Source organism: Arachis stenosperma, chromosome 8 (genome assembly GCF_014773155.1).
Source record: "Arachis stenosperma cultivar V10309 chromosome 8, arast.V10309.gnm1.PFL2, whole genome shotgun sequence".
Lineage (NCBI taxonomy): Eukaryota > Viridiplantae > Streptophyta > Magnoliopsida > Fabales > Fabaceae > Arachis > Arachis stenosperma.
The window spans coordinates 26,701,229-26,717,978 of record NC_080384.1 but is presented as its reverse complement, the minus strand read 5'-3'; the positions used below and the strand labels follow the sequence as shown (position 1 = coordinate 26,717,978).

At 32.0% G+C, this 16,750-nt stretch overlaps 3 protein-coding genes and 1 non-coding gene across 7 annotated transcripts; 2 read left to right on the top strand and 2 right to left on the bottom strand.

Moving 5' to 3' along the window:
- Window positions 1-222: 222 nt before the first annotated feature.
- Window positions 223-294, bottom strand: TRNAD-GUC (transfer RNA aspartic acid (anticodon GUC)). The gene has a single exon. It is a non-coding gene; the product is annotated as a tRNA-Asp (tRNA).
- A 2,393-nt stretch (window positions 295-2,687) lies between these two features.
- LOC130946908 (uncharacterized) lies at window positions 2,688-6,169 on the top strand. The gene is made up of 5 exons (XM_057875804.1): window positions 2,688-3,108; window positions 3,196-3,354; window positions 3,439-3,766; window positions 4,964-5,080; window positions 5,678-6,169. Exons 1-5 carry the CDS (start codon window positions 2,902-2,904, stop codon window positions 5,785-5,787), a joined length of 921 nt encoding a protein of 306 aa, XP_057731787.1. The 5' UTR covers window positions 2,688-2,901; the 3' UTR covers window positions 5,788-6,169.
- A 3,503-nt stretch (window positions 6,170-9,672) lies between these two features.
- On the top strand, window positions 9,673-16,161 carry LOC130946291 (uncharacterized). 4 transcript variants are annotated; one of them, XR_009072235.1, is made up of 5 exons: window positions 9,673-9,957; window positions 11,054-13,495; window positions 13,615-14,142; window positions 15,348-15,446; window positions 15,939-16,161. XR_009072235.1 is itself a non-coding variant. In XM_057874967.1 (3 exons), exons 2-3 carry the CDS (start codon window positions 11,189-11,191, stop codon window positions 13,912-13,914), a joined length of 2,607 nt encoding a protein of 868 aa, XP_057730950.1. In that variant the 5' UTR covers window positions 9,673-9,957; window positions 11,054-11,188; the 3' UTR covers window positions 13,915-14,326. The 4 variants fall into 4 exon arrangements, 1 of the variants encoding a protein (XP_057730950.1); XR_009072234.1 differs by having other exon boundaries at window positions 15,795-16,161; XR_009072233.1 differs by lacking the exon at window positions 15,939-16,161 and having other exon boundaries at window positions 15,348-15,765.
- LOC130946292 (uncharacterized) lies at window positions 15,841-16,494 on the bottom strand. Its single transcript, XM_057874968.1, is given in 4 exon segments — window positions 15,841-16,091; window positions 16,093-16,138; window positions 16,251-16,325; window positions 16,403-16,494. Coding segments are annotated over 4 exon segments (450 nt in total). The 3' UTR covers window positions 15,841-15,854.
- Between the last annotated feature and the right edge of the window lie 256 nt (window positions 16,495-16,750).

Sequence of the window (16,750 nt, the reverse complement as noted above, 5' to 3'; positions counted from 1 at the left end):
AAAATGAGATGAGAGTGAGACCACTCATATGGTAGCTTTAAGAGTGATGATATTTCTTTAATAATTAGTTTTGAAAACACGCAAAGGGTAGCAGACATAAACACATGGTCTCAACTCTCAACGCTAATTTTGCTTCACCAAAATCTCGTACATCGGTGTAGTTTTAAACTTTTAATTAATTCACCGAACCCATGAAATGCAAAAATAGAAAAATGTAAAACTCGCCGTTGCCGGGGATCGAACCCGGGTCGTCCGCGTGACAGGCGGAAATACTTACCACTATACTACAACGACTTTGATGCTAACCTTGTTGGTAATTAACATTATTTCGATAAATATTTTCATAGCCTTTCCAATTGAAGAAAGTATAAATCCACCTACAAATGATCAGCCATTACTATTTTCATGGTATTTTAGTTTCACTCAACATCAATAATTTTGACTTGAAGAGCAAAGTAACACCAACTTTTTCTTTGGTTGCCAAAGTATTTCCTAGCCTGACAAATTAAGGAGGTCTAATCCATCGTTCTGAGTTTTATTTAAAAGTTTATTACTTGTCAATAGATTGTTGTATATATATGGCGGAATTTAAAATTCGTCACTTACTTAAGTAAAAGAATGAACTAATTACGTGAACAAATTTGATTAAGTAATACCAAATTTAGTAGGCAAAAAAAAAAATATACAAACTCATCATGTATTAATTAATAGTTCACCTGATTACAATGCGTCATTGAAGGCTAAGGATTGAAGGACATGATACACATAATCTTTTATAAATTATAAATCGTATTATTTCATTAGCTCATAGCAAATTTTATATATTGACTACTATTGAAGATATGAATTATAAAACTTATCCAAACATAAGCTCATAATTTCCTATTATATATTTGCGTGCGATTTGGTGGCTATGCATTCTATTATATATGATTTTTGGTGTGTGGTTGCCATAATGAAACGCAATACTCTCCCAAGATTGAAGAGGCAACAGTATTACTTGTTTTTCTGTCTTCTTTAATTTCTTGCAAAGGAAATAATGACCAGCAAATCTGCAATGCTACACCAAATCAACTGAAAGTATTATTATTCAGAAAAAAAAAACAAAAAAAAAACATATAGACAATAGTATAAATAAATTAGTTAATAGAGGAGGAGGGATGTGATCAATTTGTTGGAAGTGGTTAGCATGTAATGTAAATAAACTATGTTAGATGTATATTAAAATTAGTTATCAATATAAAATATATATATTAAAATATAAAATATATCTTAAAAATAAATTAAAATATACATATATTTATATATAAATATAATAATAATTAAAATTAAATGTCAATGGAGGCAGGTTGGGTTGTAGGCTTGCAGCAAGTTCAACGAATGGCTGGTGAGTAATATTAATACAGGTGGATAAATATACCGTCCAACTACTAAACCCAACATATATCAAACTAAAAAATGGCTTGCTAATTAATATATTATCTTTGACAGTGATTTTGATTTGAGGTCTGAATATGAAAATCCATGCTAGACAAATTACATCTTTCAATAAAATCTCTAATATTTATCTTTCCATAAAACATCATATATTCATAAAAAAGGAGTTAGTTATAACAAGATAATAATTTCGGATTCACACTTAAACGAAAATCTTTAAGAGCCAATATAATTTTGGATTCACGTTGTAAATACTATATCGAGAAACTAACAAAGTGACAGATAATTTTACAAATAAGGAATATCTTTAAGATTTGAGGCTTCATGTGTACTTCAAGGTTATTCTATACCTATTTTTGTTAAAAAAAAAATTATTATATACACATCAAAAATTAACTATTTAAGCAGTCATCATTTTTTTATGTATAAATATATTTTTTTATTTATTTTTAATATATATTTTATATGAATAAATAATTTAATAATTAATTTTTAATGTATAGATAGATTTTACATTTTTATCCTATATTTCAATAAAAATTTATTAAAATATTACTTGTCTTTTAATTTTTAGTTTTTAGTCAATCTTTTTAAAAATTTATTATTATTTAATTAAATTAAATACTCACTTTTATATATTAGTTGTTTAAAAAATTAAGAGAATTATTTATTTTTTTATTTTTTTATAAAGACTAAATAAAGGATAATATTTAAAAAATATTTAATTTTACAGAAAAAATTAATATTTGCAAATATTTTATATACATCTCTTAAAAAAATGATAGAAAATTATAAAAATTTATTATTTATTATTATTCATTAATTATTAATATTTAAAATATAAAATAAAATATATTAAAAATTATTAGACTAAAATAATTAAATTAATAATTAAATAATTGTCAAAAATAATAAATTTTGATGGGTAATTAGCTCCTAACATTTTTCAACCTATTAATCCATCACTTTATAGTTTAGAAAAAATATAGGGTATTAATATATTATTTGTCAATTTATTATTAATAATAATTAATTATTATATGTTAAACACATATATAAAGAAATATATTTAAAAAATACAATTATAAAGACATTTTTACTAGACAAATTCACAAAAACATTTTTATTAAACACATTTATAAATGTTGTTGATAACATAGCGGATTGTATAGTTTATATACCCTCCCGATGAAATTCATTATATGAGGGTGGTTGATATTCCGGTTCCAAACACTTTAAAAAGCATAGCATCACCTGACTCCTCTCATTGATTTTGCCAAGTCTCCGCTTTTGGTTTCAACTCAAACACCCCACTTTTCTAAACCAATTAAATAGGCACGTCTCAGTGTCTGACTAACCTCAGCCCAAAACAGAGCACACACTATGTAATCATTATCCCCTGCTTCTCCTTCTTCTCCTTTTTCTCCTTCTCCATAATCATCAACTTCATCTCCTTTTATTATTATGGCTGCTGATGACACTTCACTACCTTCTCAACATCATCATCATCAACAACAACAACAACATCTTCTTTCTCCAAACCTGCCAGCAGAGGAACACCACAAGGAAGATGATCTCATCGCCGAACTAACTCACCACATGGATCGCTTCTTGCTTCAAGATCATCATCACGATGATCATCATGACAAATACGATTTCTCATCACAACTTGTATTCTTCTTGCTCCTCTCTCTCTTGTTGTTTTTTCAGTTACTTTTTCTCTTTTCATTTTAACAACTTGCTCTCCTCTTTTTAAAGTCATGGGACTTGATGGCTTCACCGCAATCAACTCTCTGGTCACCTTTGCCATCTGAAGCTTCCTCTCAAGAACCGTCGCCGCCACCTACACCCGGCACCACCAACAACGGACTCTGCTCCTACCAATCTCTCATCCACGAACAAATCAGAGCCATTGAAGTAAGATCGTCACACCTCATAACGCTTCATCTAATTTCTTTAATTTCGTTGCTAACTTAATTGCCATGTGATTACAATGAACAGTTGTCACGGTTAAAGCAAGAGCAGGTTCTTTCATTGAAGCAGAAACTGATGAGTGAATCCGAGGACAAAGAACAAAATCACGACGACTCTTTGTGTCAGCAGAAGAAAGGTAAAGCTGGTGGCGGCGGCGGCGGCGGCGGTGGCCTTGGAAGGAGGATTCGTCCGCCTCCACGGCCAGCTCCTCTGCTTCTGCAGCAGCAATGTGGTGGAGGCATGAGGGCACTCTTCCTTGGTAGTTCCGCTTCAAGAGGTGGCACCGGAGTTTTCTTGCCTCGTGCCGCCACCGCCACTGCCACCACTCCCCCACCACATTCAACCGCCAAACAAGGTAATAATAATAATAATCCATCTCATCATCTATCATTTTTAACTTTTGAGAAATTTCATGTAGATAAATGGTTTTGACTTTTGACTTTTAACACAGATTAAACTACAACTAATATAAAATGTGTGGTTTAAGTTTCTTTCTTGCTTTTTCCTTTATATAGTTATCAAATTATTAGTATAAAATTCACTGTAATTATGATTTATGGAGTAGTGATAATTATGTATCATGAGAAGTGTGTGAGTGCAGTGCGTAAAAACTTAATAAATATTGATTTTTAAAAATATTCTATCCGTATTAAATGAATTAATGTTAAAATATAAAATATAAAATATATAAATTAAATAATATATGTATTTATTTTTTTTAATAAAAACTTTTTTATGATTATTTTTTTTTTTAGAATTTGGTGAAGATAGATCTGGTTCATTCACTTTGGGATTCTGTGTCCTTTCCCACAGTATTGTGTCGGTTTCCTTGTTGTTGAACAAGTTGGTTAGTGAAATGGAATATGAACAAGAACCATTCCTCTTTTTTTAAAAAAAATATTCCAATCAATTGTGTAATCTAGGAACTAAAGTGGCTTTTATCTTGAAAAGATTTCATCCTAGTTTCATCCCCCAAAAACCTATGAGAGAGGGGAAGATCTATATAGTATAGTGTGGGAAATTGCCACTTTGCATGATAATAGTGACCAAATATTCTTTTAATGGAGTTTGAACTAACATGCTTGATTCTTCCCTGATTTCCTTTCGGCAAAAGTAGATGCTCTACTAATAGCAAAACTCATTACTTTACGTCATTTAATTTGTTGAGCCATAATCATGATAACATTAAAAACTCTCTCTAAACTAAACAAACAAGTACAACAGTAACTCACAGCTAATCTAAAGAAACACACATTAATGAATAATAAGAAAAAAAAAAAAAGAATGTTTTTGCCCAGAAAAGAAAAATCTAAATTCTTCTTATCACAACAAATAACTGATTTAATAATTAATTTTGAAAATATAAAAAAATTATTTTACAAAATAAATATTATTAAAATTTTTTTTATGGTATGTTTAATTTGTGTCCTTAGACACACGGTAGCAAAATCCTATAACTAATCATAGAATTTCTAATTAATACTTCATTACCATTACTAGTATCATGTTAGTTGCAAATACATGAAAATTGAATTAAGTTTTGTGTTAGCAGGTAAAGGTTGCTCCACAGTTCTGATACCTGCGAGAGTGGTACAAGCTTTGCAACAACACTTTGACCAAATGGCTGCCACAGCTGGACCCAAAGCTGCTGCCTTTCCTCCTCTCCATGGTATCCTACCCTAATTATCAAGCTACCATTTTCTTCTATATGCTTAATTAATTAATTTCCAACTGTCTAATAATTAATACTAAGTTATAATATTTATATCAGCTCAACTGTATACTTTGATTTGCATGCAAGTTATTGGTAATCACTATAAAAAGACAAATACAGCCGTATCCTTTAATATAGGGTGTTCCTATATCCATGGTATGCTTAATTAATGGCAGATAGCAATATTTCATGTCCCCATTTATTGCCCCTTTGTTTTTGGGTGCTGGAGAAATCATTTCGTTTGACTAATAACAGCACAAGAAGAATGTTAAAAGACCAATAAAATTTATTATTTTTTTGTTAGTAATTAATTATTAATATTAAAAATATGTTATTAAATTACTAGATTAAAGAATAAATTTGGATTGATCGAATGATCAATTTATTCGTCCAACTCAGATTCAAAAAATACTGTAGATAACAAAAAAATTATTCAACTAAAGACAAATAATAATAAACAAAAATCATAAATTCTACTGATTTTTTAGATTTTTCATAATATAATACTATAATAGAATTAAATATATTATTATTATTTGTATGATTTTGCAGATGTTCTAGTGAATACTAATAGGGATGGCATGTATTCACTTGAGAAGCGGCAATCACGGAAAGCACCGATCCAGAATGATATGATTCTGCCTCAAGAGTGGACGTATTAACACTTCACAAAGAGGCACATTCACATGCACTTCTTTAGCACATAGGAAAATAATGATAACAATAATAAATAATCTTAATCATAAAATTATGCAAGGAAAAGGAACTGTCCTTGAGGAGGGAATCTTTTCTCAGATGCATTGTGGGACTAGGAATGATCAATAATACATACGGATTTTTATAATAATATATTTTGTTTTAGGTAGGGTGTAAGGTACTCAAGAGCCGTGACACACAAGAATACAAAAATGTGTAAAATAATAAAGGGTATTTTACTTGTATGGCTAAGCAATTAAGCTGCGATGTTGACTCTCAGCGGAGGATGTCTTTTTTTAAAATCCTTTGTAGAAAATAAATAAATAAATAAATAATAATTCAGCTCAAGTTGTGGCAGGAGTTTCCTTCATCTTGTTATTTAATTAATTTGCTTTCCTTTTCCGCAGGCCATTATATACGTATATTATATGATGCACGTATATGTATTGGTAGGCAGTGGCGGAGCTTAGTTCAAATAAGGGGTGGTTATGACCCCCAAATTTTTATTAAAAAAATTAGTAATATTTTTTTAAAAAATAAAAAATAGTTCAGTTGGCTCAAATATTTTATTATGACTTAAAATACTAAAGTTTAATCTTTATTTCTTGTTTTTATTGCACAATAATTTTAGTTTTAAACATTCAAAATATATCGAATTTGGACTGAATTGAGTGTATTCGCATTTTGCAGCTCTCTATTCAATAAGCAACACTCCTTCTATCTTTGAGTTCAAATATAAAAAATTAGGTATTTTTTATTTATGTAATTTAATATTATTTTATATTTTACTATTTATTTAATTTAATTTTTTTATATGATAAAAATATTAGAATATTTAATAAATATTGATATTATTGTATTTGTATAAATTGATAAAAAATTTAATAAATATTATAAATTTTAATATTTGTCCTTCTAATTTTTTTATATATTTTATTGGATATATATTCAAATTTTTATATAAAATAATTATAAAATTCAAAAGAGTTGATGATGCATTTTTTAAGAGAAAGGCTAATATTCAAAAAGGAAAACATATAACTTTTACAATATTAATATCTGTAGATAGTTCTTTTATTTCAATGAATCACGAAGAAAATAAGATACAACCTTCAAAAGTTTAAAGAGTTACATCTGACGAGTTTGACCTTAATTCTTTGGAACGATATTCTGAAATTTGACCTTAAAAACGGCTTCAAATTTAGGAATATCACCCAAATTAGAGAGATGAGGTTAGATAAGCTTATTTTAAACGGGGTCCATATTAAAAATATTTTGACAATTATTTTCTATCTGCTCTTAAAATTTCGTTTCAAACTCCACCACTATTGGTAGCATATTATTATTTTTGGTTTATTATAATTCATTCACATAGTTAACCAAGGTTCTCCTTAATTATACACTCTGGCGTCAGGAATCAAGTTGGGAGTTTGGGGGTTTTTAGATTCCAGAATCTGGAATATGGAGAACACGTCAACCTAATTGGACAAATTATTTTGTTGTGCTTTTATCATCATTATTTCTCTTTCTTTGACTAGCGTAGCATAGAATAGAATAAGATAAGGAAAGAAAACAATTTGATATCTTTTACATATTTTTTATTTTGATAATTATTTTTAATATATCATTTTTCATAACATAAATGAATGAATCCAGGTAATTAAATGGGGGTAAGTAATGAAAGTTTGGGTGTTGAAGTGAGGGGTTAGTTGGCGATGATGTTGAAATGTGTGCATGTGGTGTGTGGGTGGGGTCATGAGGTGGCAGATTCCTTCCCTTTCCTTTCATTTCATTATATTTGGTCAAACCTCCAAATATTTATAATTTTATTTCTCCAAATTTATTTGCTAATTGTTAATTGTAGACTTTCATAGAGGATATAGGTACTGCTATCCCAACCGCATCTGCTATAGTGCATTAGTGCCATACGCCCATTACCCCGGTAGTTAATAAAGAAAAGAAAAAAAATATAAAAACAGCAATGAAATTAAAAATTAATTATAAAATATATATTAAAATATAAAATATATAATAAAAATAAATTAAATATATAATGATTAATTTTGTAATTAATTTTTAATATGAATATAATATTTTTAAATTAATTATTTACATAAAATATTTAAATATAAAATATATATTAAAAATAAATTAATAGTATTTATATTTATATATTTATTGACAAATATATAGTAATTAAATTTTTTTTGTTTACGTAAAATTTGGAGGATGTTCCGCCTGACTTTGTTTTGTAACATTAACCAAAGCTGATCCTCATCCACCAGTCCACTCACTATAATTCTAGGCCTCGACACACACAATGCTATTTTTTTTTGGTCATTGCACAATGCTCTTTATGCATAACAACTTATTTATACTCTAGTGGGCTCTTAGCCCAAATATCATTTTTCTCTTAGCCCAAATTAGTTTTTCACACTTGATCCCACCATTTTTCATAAACTATTTCATTTATCCCTCCTAACTCCTAACTTGAAAACAGGCCAGGCCAGGTCAGACTTTACTCTTAACAGGTTAGATCTGTAATAGAGTATATTACCCTTAATGAGTATTGAGTTTGACCTGTTGTTAAATCTGGTCTAACTTGAAACCTGTCAATAAGTCTTTTTTTTAATAATAATTAAATTTAAGATATAATTTAATTTTTAAAATTATAAAATATAAAATAATAAATTTATGAATAATATTGATACAAAATACACATATATAATAAAGAGACAAATGGTTGAGTGGATAAAAGTATTATTATAAGATAAAAGACCCAAATTCAAATCCTTTTAATAGCATTTTTACTAGTATAATAAAACTCTCTCTATATATATTTGCAGGCTCAGGCCGGCCTGATAGGTCCATTTTAAAAGCCTAGGTCTGGCCTATTTCTACCTCTACTTTCAGCCAACAATAATCAAATATCTATATATTATTATTATTATTATGTTATATAAAAAATGTGTTAAAAATGAGTGTTGAATAAAAAAATATTTATTTATATAAAAAATTTTAAATATTAAACCAAGATTTTTGATTAAAAATTTAGTATTTTTATTTTTATAAAAATTAAATTTATTTAGTAATATATAAATATTCAATTATAACCCAAAGATCTATTAAATTATTGAATATTGTATTTCTTTGTTATGATCCGAGTTGAGAATAGATAAGACTAAAATAGAATTGGTGTAAACTCTACTCATTACCAACACTATTCTTTTTTTTTTTTTCCCTCTCACTTGAGTCACTTCTGTCCTTCCTACCTCATTCCAAACAAGCAAAGCTAAAAAGGAAAACGAGGCTTTATCCCACGCACTAACTTCGTTATCACCTCCACCACTTAACAATGTTTGGTTTACGTGTAAAGAACAATATATCCAGCTTTTATTAAATCTCACCAATTTTTTTTTTTATTAAAAGTCACAAGTCATTTTATATCAATACATAGAACTTTTTTTTTTAAAATATGTGTTATAGGTTTAAAATTGTAAAGGTTTAATTAGTCTCTATAATTTCATACAATTTTTAATTAAATTTTTATATATTTTTTTTTAATTGGACCTGCATTAAATTTTTTTTAATTAAATTTTTTTTAGTAGTAATTGACTTAATTTTATAGAGATTAAACTAAAAAAAATTAATATAAAAATCTAAACAAAAAATATAAAAATTAAATTAAAAAAAATTTGGTACAAAAATTTAATTAAAAAAATAAAAATTTAATTAAAAATTGTGCGAAAAGATTAACGGTAATTAAACCTATTGTAAAATATGCACAGTAGAATCCGAAATGCACGGGTCGTTCTCCACCGCACCAAAACAAAAGAAAACGCATCATAGCGAGAAAGTGAGAGAGCTCTTTCAAGGGTAGAGACATTGGAGTTTGGGGGAAGAAACGCATTGTCGTTTGCACTTCGAGGAAGGACACTCTATTTAGTATTTAGTTATTTACTACCATTATTACTACTAAAACCCTCTCATGCTTCTGCGTTTTCTGGGGTTTCTCGCTCAGACGTCGTTCTGCTGCTAAACGACGGCACCGACACTCCTTTTCTTCTTCTACAAGCTATAAACGACATCACTTTTACTTGCTTTTCTCGTTTCCCCGTCTCTCGCCTTCCTCCATGGTAACTGAGCTTCTGATTTCTGTTTTCGCCTTTGCTTTTGTTTTCAGATTCTTCTTCTTCTGATCTTAGCTAATGCTTTACGATTTGCATAGCTCAACGTTTTTTTTTAATTTATTCAAGCTGAAGTGCTTTTTCGTTAAAAGGTGTTTGTGTTGTTCCTTTTCTCAGCTTGTAGAGTTTTATCGTTTCCATTTTTGTTTTATTACTATATTTTTTGGAACTCCAAACGAGGCGCTAGTGTTGTGGACTTGTGGTGTTTTTAGATTCTCATAGCAAAGTGCATTTTGTGAGTTCTGATTTCGGAATCGGTAACTTCTGGCTAAGGTTTTTGGTATCGCAGAATCAACAGTAGTCGCTCATTTTTTGAATTTTTTTATTTTTTATTTTTATTTTTTGCTATATCTCTTTGGATTTATCAAAATTTGAGATTGCGTTCGTTGCATTGCATGGACCACTTGTGTTTGTTTTTACTTTCTGCATATTTTGGTTCTCTTGATGTAGGTTTTTGTCCCTATGCTTCTCATTGGCTTTACCTGTTTGAATTTTGTTTAAACGAACGTTTTATTTGTTTTTATTGTTATCTATTTATTCCCTTGTTTTTCTCATACTTTTTACCCGTTCAACCGGGTCAATTTTTGTTATCAGAATCGCTACAATTGAAACCAGAAAAACTCCACTTAGCCACACACTTGAGCCTGGCCTTTGCCCTTTACTCACTATTTACAATTACAATTTTTTTAGTCTTATCCATTCCTACCATATGTGGGATTCTCCATTTGCATGTACCCGAGGTTAATTTCTTTTATTAATTTCCCCTACTTTGTTTCTTAGTGTAGTTAATTGTTTACAGAGCTAGAGCTTGATGTACTTGATTAGTTGGTGCGGTAAATCTAACTCAATGCCGTTCCGATATCACTTATTTGTTTTGCATTTGGTTCACAACTCGATATGGTTATAAAATTTAACCAACGCAAATTAATATGGTTGTATAAGATTCCCCTTATATTGATTTAATTTTACAAGTTCACTAAAATCAGCATGAAAGCTCTATTTTTGGAATTTTTTTTTTTTAATATAATCCAGCTGTGTTGTGCAGCTGTAAAGGTGAGACGAAGAATTTGCTCAACTGCAATCACTTTTGAAGAAAGGTAGTAGATTGTTTCCAGAGTGGGAGTTCGGAAAGTCTATGCAGTTGATATTAGGTTAGAACATAGTTTAACCATCTGCCAGCATGAGCAGAAAACTTAGTGATAGTTCAAAGCCAGAGAAATCTTTTTTGTCATATGCTGATCTTCATCATGAAATCACCAAAAGTGAGGAAGAGATTTCATTAGAATCCAATGATAATCATCTAAAGCAAGAGGACTGTAGAATGGCAAGCGAGGAAGATGAGCTGGTGAAGTACATGTCAAAGTTGCCTGGCTATTTAGAGAGAGGTGTAAATATTAATGAGAAGGTTTTGAATGTTGGGGTCCTAGACTGGGCTCGTCTGGAGCAATGGAAGTGTAGCTATAAGCACGTACCTGATAGAAGTAGCCAGAGCTTGTCATCTACTAGTCATACATCATCTTCTACATCAGCAGATGGATTCTCTGGTAAGTCTAACAGAGGTCCTAGTTTGTCTCCTTGTCAAAGGATATTCCGTCCATCAATTCAATCTCACTCTGCGGCATCTTCAGTGCAAGAGAACCCTGGAGTTGTAAAATCCTTTGGAGGAGGTGTTGGGAATTTTCAGAATGTTGGAGGAGGTCGCCATAGTAACGGTGTCACAAATGGCAAACATGTTCGAGCTGGTGATCATCTTCCCCAAAACTATCCTACCATTATACCCAAAGTATGCAAAAGGGAAAGTACAAATCCATATAATGATAGGGAAAGTGGCATCTTGCCAAATGTCCGTGGGTATGAGACAGCATCATGTACTAAGCTGGAAATCAACAAGCAAAATGGTGGATCGGAAAAGAGAGTGGAGAATTTGAGCAAATCAAATATTGATACTGTTGACCAGGGTGCAGTCAGGGAAAGCAAACCCATTGTCGTTCTTTTGCCTAGAGACAACCCCCAAAACAGTCATTGTGCAGCTCCTAATATGCAAACATCCTCAGATTTTAAGTTAGGAACTCCTTCTCTGACAAAATATTCAGAAAAAGTTAAGGAACATTCCCACAAACATGCCTGTCATCTGTCAAATGAAGTTAGCAGTAGCTGTTCACAGTTTAAAGGGTCAGGATCTAGTCCCACAGATCTAGAAAGCATCAAAGTTCCAGCCTCTACCATTTCTGCACCATTTCCTGTAAAAGGGGGAATAAGCCCATGCAAATCTAGAAAGACTGAGGAAAGGAAACAAACAATTGCCACAACTTTATCTGCTAATGGGCCTCCCCATGGAATAAATCAGAAAGTAACTACTGAGAAGTCAAGAAGCTCCTCGCCTTTTCACCGCCTAGGCATCAGCATTGGCTTTACTAGCAAATCTGGCTGTAAGGACACTTCACATGTGCCACATCAGAGCTCTTCAGCAACTCTTAAATCTAGTTCAGAACATGTCAGGGGTTATGCTAGGTCCAACATATCGGGCAATGATAGAGCTGGGGATGCTGCCAAAGGCAGGACCAGCCCTTTAAGGAGGTTATTGGATCCACTGCTAAAACCAAAGGCAGCAACTTCCAGTCACTCCATGGAGTCATCTCAGAAAGATTCAATGTTAATAAATAAGAATTCCAGGTTAAGTAATGAGAAAATCTCTATTCTTATGCCTGAAAGAGAATCGGACAGGGACCACAGGGTAGGTTGTGCCACAATAAATGCTGCTAATTCATCAAAGGAAAAGAAATACATGGCATCAACGTTTCAAGGTCTTTTGAGAATTGCTGTGAAAAATGGCCAGCCCCTTTTCACATTTGCTGTTGACAACAATAGCAACATTCTAGCAGCCACTGTGAAGAGCTTACCTGTCTCAGCAGAGGATGAATGCAAATGTATATATACCTTTTTTACCTTTAGGGAAAATAAGAAGAAGAATGGAATTTGGATGAATCAAACAGGCAAAAGCAAAGGTCCTGATTACATTCACCATGTTGTTGCCCAGATGAAGGTTTCTGATTTGCACCATTATGATTCAGCCAGTCAGAACTTTGTGAACTCTTCAGCGAAAGAGTTTGTTTTGTTTTCAGTAAAGCCAAGGCAGGGTGATTCTCAGGTCACTGACTACCAGCCAAATGATGAGCTTGCTGCTATTGTTGTCAAATCACCTAGAGCCATCAACGTCATGAAGTACGAGCATCAGAGCAGTTGTCAAAATGACATTATTAAAAACAATGTAGGGGTAACAGTGGTGCTTCCTGGTGGTGTTCACAGTCTTCCAAGTAATGGTGGGCCTTCTTCACTAATTGAGCGATGGAAAACAGGTGGATCATGTGATTGTGGTGGTTGGGATTTGGCTTGCAAACTTAAGATTTTTGCAAATGAAAAACATACCTGTGGAAAATCAGGAACGTCCAAAGCTTATCTTTCAGATCGATTTGAGCTTTTCCTCCAGGTATTTTTTGTCGATTAATGTCATTGCCTCCTAATTATTTTCTCTGTTTTGATTGCAGTTGATTATCATATGGATAACTAGTTACTAATGTGCATCATGAATATCAATGCTAACTACAGGGGAATGACCAAGACCAAGGACACCAACCTGCTTTCAGTTTTTCCCCATTCAGACCTGGTATATATTCAGTAGCTTTTGATTCGTCGCTCTCACACTTGCAAGCTTTCTCCGTCTGCATTTCGCTAGTGGATGGCAGGATGCCATATGAACTTTGTCGATCAAGAGACTCCACTGGAGTAAAAAACCTGAGAGAAATGATGTTGGCACAAACAGAAGAATTAAAGGCTTTTGGTACTTCGGAGGACACTCCTGCAAGTTATGTGGCTTATCCTCCTCTCTCTCCTGTTGGTAGAGTCTAAAGTTAAACATGGAGTAGAGTCTAATTCTGATATTTCCTTAACTGCATTGAATGTGCAATAAGAGAAACCAGAAAAGAATGGTTTTCCCACAGAGATTAGCATCAGTTGCTCGAATCTACCGCATATAGATAATAGCTTCACGAGTTCATGACTTGATCTGTTGTGGCAAAGCGGAATATGAGAGAAGAATGATAATCCCTTTTTACTCCATTCTTCCAACAGAAGCAGGTATTCAAATTGTACTGTTTGATAAACTATGATTATGAGATATCAATCAATGAAGTGTGAATAGTTGAAGCAAGCTGTATTTTGTAGCCTCTAGTATAGTAGTATTTCTTAAATATTTGTATCTATTACTTGGTTGAATATCAAATCAATGAATAAAATCATGCATCCTGACTTTAGAGTCGTATCCATTACTATCTCAAGGCAATATATAAACTTGATCACCACGGTGTGACAACAAAGGCTCACATACACTGAAAGAAGGAAGTATCTGGTAGATGGTGCTAGTTCTTGTTGCCATGGTGATTACTTCAGTCTTTCATCGCATTTTCTAATTTACAAATTGCAGGAACGGGTTGAGTCAGTTTTAATCTTACTATATATGCATATGCTTTTATTGATAATAGCTTTCATGACTGGAACTTTGAATTTGTTATTGGGCTCAAACAAAAGAGAAAAAGGGGGGGGGGGGGGGGGGCGTTTGTTTATCTTGCTAGGGAGTAAAGATGGTTTGTAGTGCTATATTGTATAAAAGTTTTACGCTTTAGTATTCATATATGAAGTTGTCAAGCTAGAAATTGTTAAAAGGGAAAAGTGGTGAGAATTTAGTGTGTAAATGATATAGCATATTTTCATTTATATATATATATATATATATATATATATTTGTTGGTTGGGGAATAGGGACTCATTCAAGGATATGACTAATTCTTTGTTATTGCTGATCATTCATTTACGAACAAACAGCAATTCAAACTTTTGACGTGTTGGTTAAGTTTGCAAAAAGGGTGTAGCATATGAGCCCACACAACACATTTAATCATGATTCAAAATCTAGGCAAGAGCCAAGAATATATTTTGTTACAACATTTAAGGTATGGAGTGAATTGATGGTGCAATTGTGCAACAGTAGCCATGGTCCAATCATGCAACTACCTGTTAGTAGTTGTTAATTCTTCTTTCCTTTCAATGTTGGTTTTCAAAACCTTTTCTTTTTCTATAACCGGAATCCAGACAGTTATTCACTGGTTGCTACGTCACAAATGGCCCCTTTGTTCTGGTTTCTCTGATTTTCCCCTTTCCTATCATCAGAGCCACCGCCCATTGCACTGCTGTTTTACCTTTTCTTCTTCTGTACTCATAATTAACATGACTATTTCCCCCTCCCTCCCTCTGTAATATGTTAAATGTTTGTCCTTCTTTTTCAGTGTCTCAAAGGTCAAAGACTCAAAGCACTCCATTTCCATGCAAATGACGTACTCCTCAGCCAGAACAAGCTCTTTAGTGAAAAACACACAAACCCAGGGGTAATAAGCCCTACTAACTCTGCTTATTCTTGCTCTGTTCCCACCATCACTTTTAGGGTACTCTTCACTCTTTAATAACCATATAATAATTATTAAGTAAAGCCCTTTCAATTACTACCAAACAATTGTACTATGCCACTAGTCACTAAGCTATTTATTTACATACCACCATGGAGAGTCTAATTAATTAATTAATTAATTAATTTATCTCTCTATCTTGGTCAGTCAAAAAATGTTCAAAGTGACTGCACTTTCTGTATATGCATATGTATTCAAAATTTAAAACCATATATTGGCCTAGCTAGTTAACCATTGGTCACATTTATTCATCATATCTTTATCTTGCAGCTCTTATCTTCAATTTGATATATCTAAAAATACAAAAGCCACAAACACAGCTAAAGCATGTCACGGAACCAAAACTAACTTCTTGTAAGCAATCCACATATCCAGTGAACTCATCTTTTTCTGTTTGGCTTTTGAGGATCGAAGAACATTCCAGTCCAGCTTATCTACATTTGGTTTTCTGAAAGAGCCGAAACTATTTTCTGGAGCAGAATGATTATCATCATCATCATCATCATTTTTTGGTGATTTGTTTGGATATTGATCTTCACAATTTACTTCAGACTGTTTCCTCTTCACCATTGCCATTGACACGTTCCGAACCTTCTGTTGTGGAGTTGTTTTCTCTGAAACAATGAATCAAATTTAAGTTCACACAGTTAGTAAAAATTTAGGCCTTCTCTATTTTTATTATTTTCATTTAACCAAAGAGAAAGCGAGGATGACAAATAAACCGACCTAAACGACTCATTTCCACTTTGAGTTCTAGAAATATTAGTTTCAGCAGCTGGCTGCTGAAGTTTTTTAATTTCTACAGAGGCATTGCTTCATCATTAAAACATAATCACAAGAAAGAGCACAATATTCAGAACAAGGAAAAAGCTTTGAAATTATTGATCTTCACACTCACATCAACAGAAGGATTAAAACTTTGAAGTGACATACGACCTCTTGCTGCCCCTGGATGGGGATCACCTTCCATTATGAGTTTATGACCACACCATAGGAAAATAAAACAACAAATGAAAATGATAGTTCCAGATTAAAAGTAATTATATATCAGATCTCAATAAAAATTTTAGCATAAGCATAAGAAGGGTAAAACACTAGAACAACTCAAATCATTAGTTATACAGATTGAATTTACTTTTAAGTGTGGGTTACAAAGACCGAGTCAAAATTGCAGTTAAGGCAGCCTCGCAGATCAAATTATTCTGCGCCGCCGGGGGCGCTTGCTT

Bases quoted from the DNA above. Each gene is read 5' to 3' on its own strand.
- LOC130946908 (XM_057875804.1), top strand. From the start codon at position 2,902: ATGGCTGCTGATGACACTTCACTACCTTCTCAACATCATCATCATCAA. The intron at 3,109-3,195 runs GTATTCTTCTTG...CTCTTTTTAAAG, and splicing joins ACGATTTCTCATCACAACTT to TCATGGGACTTGATGGCTTC. The intron at 3,355-3,438 runs GTAAGATCGTCA...TACAATGAACAG, and splicing joins AACAAATCAGAGCCATTGAA to TTGTCACGGTTAAAGCAAGA.
- LOC130946291 (XM_057874967.1), top strand. From the start codon at position 11,189: ATGAGCAGAAAACTTAGTGATAGTTCAAAGCCAGAGAAATCTTTTTTG. The intron at 13,496-13,614 runs GTATTTTTTGTC...TGCTAACTACAG, and splicing joins GATTTGAGCTTTTCCTCCAG to GGGAATGACCAAGACCAAGG.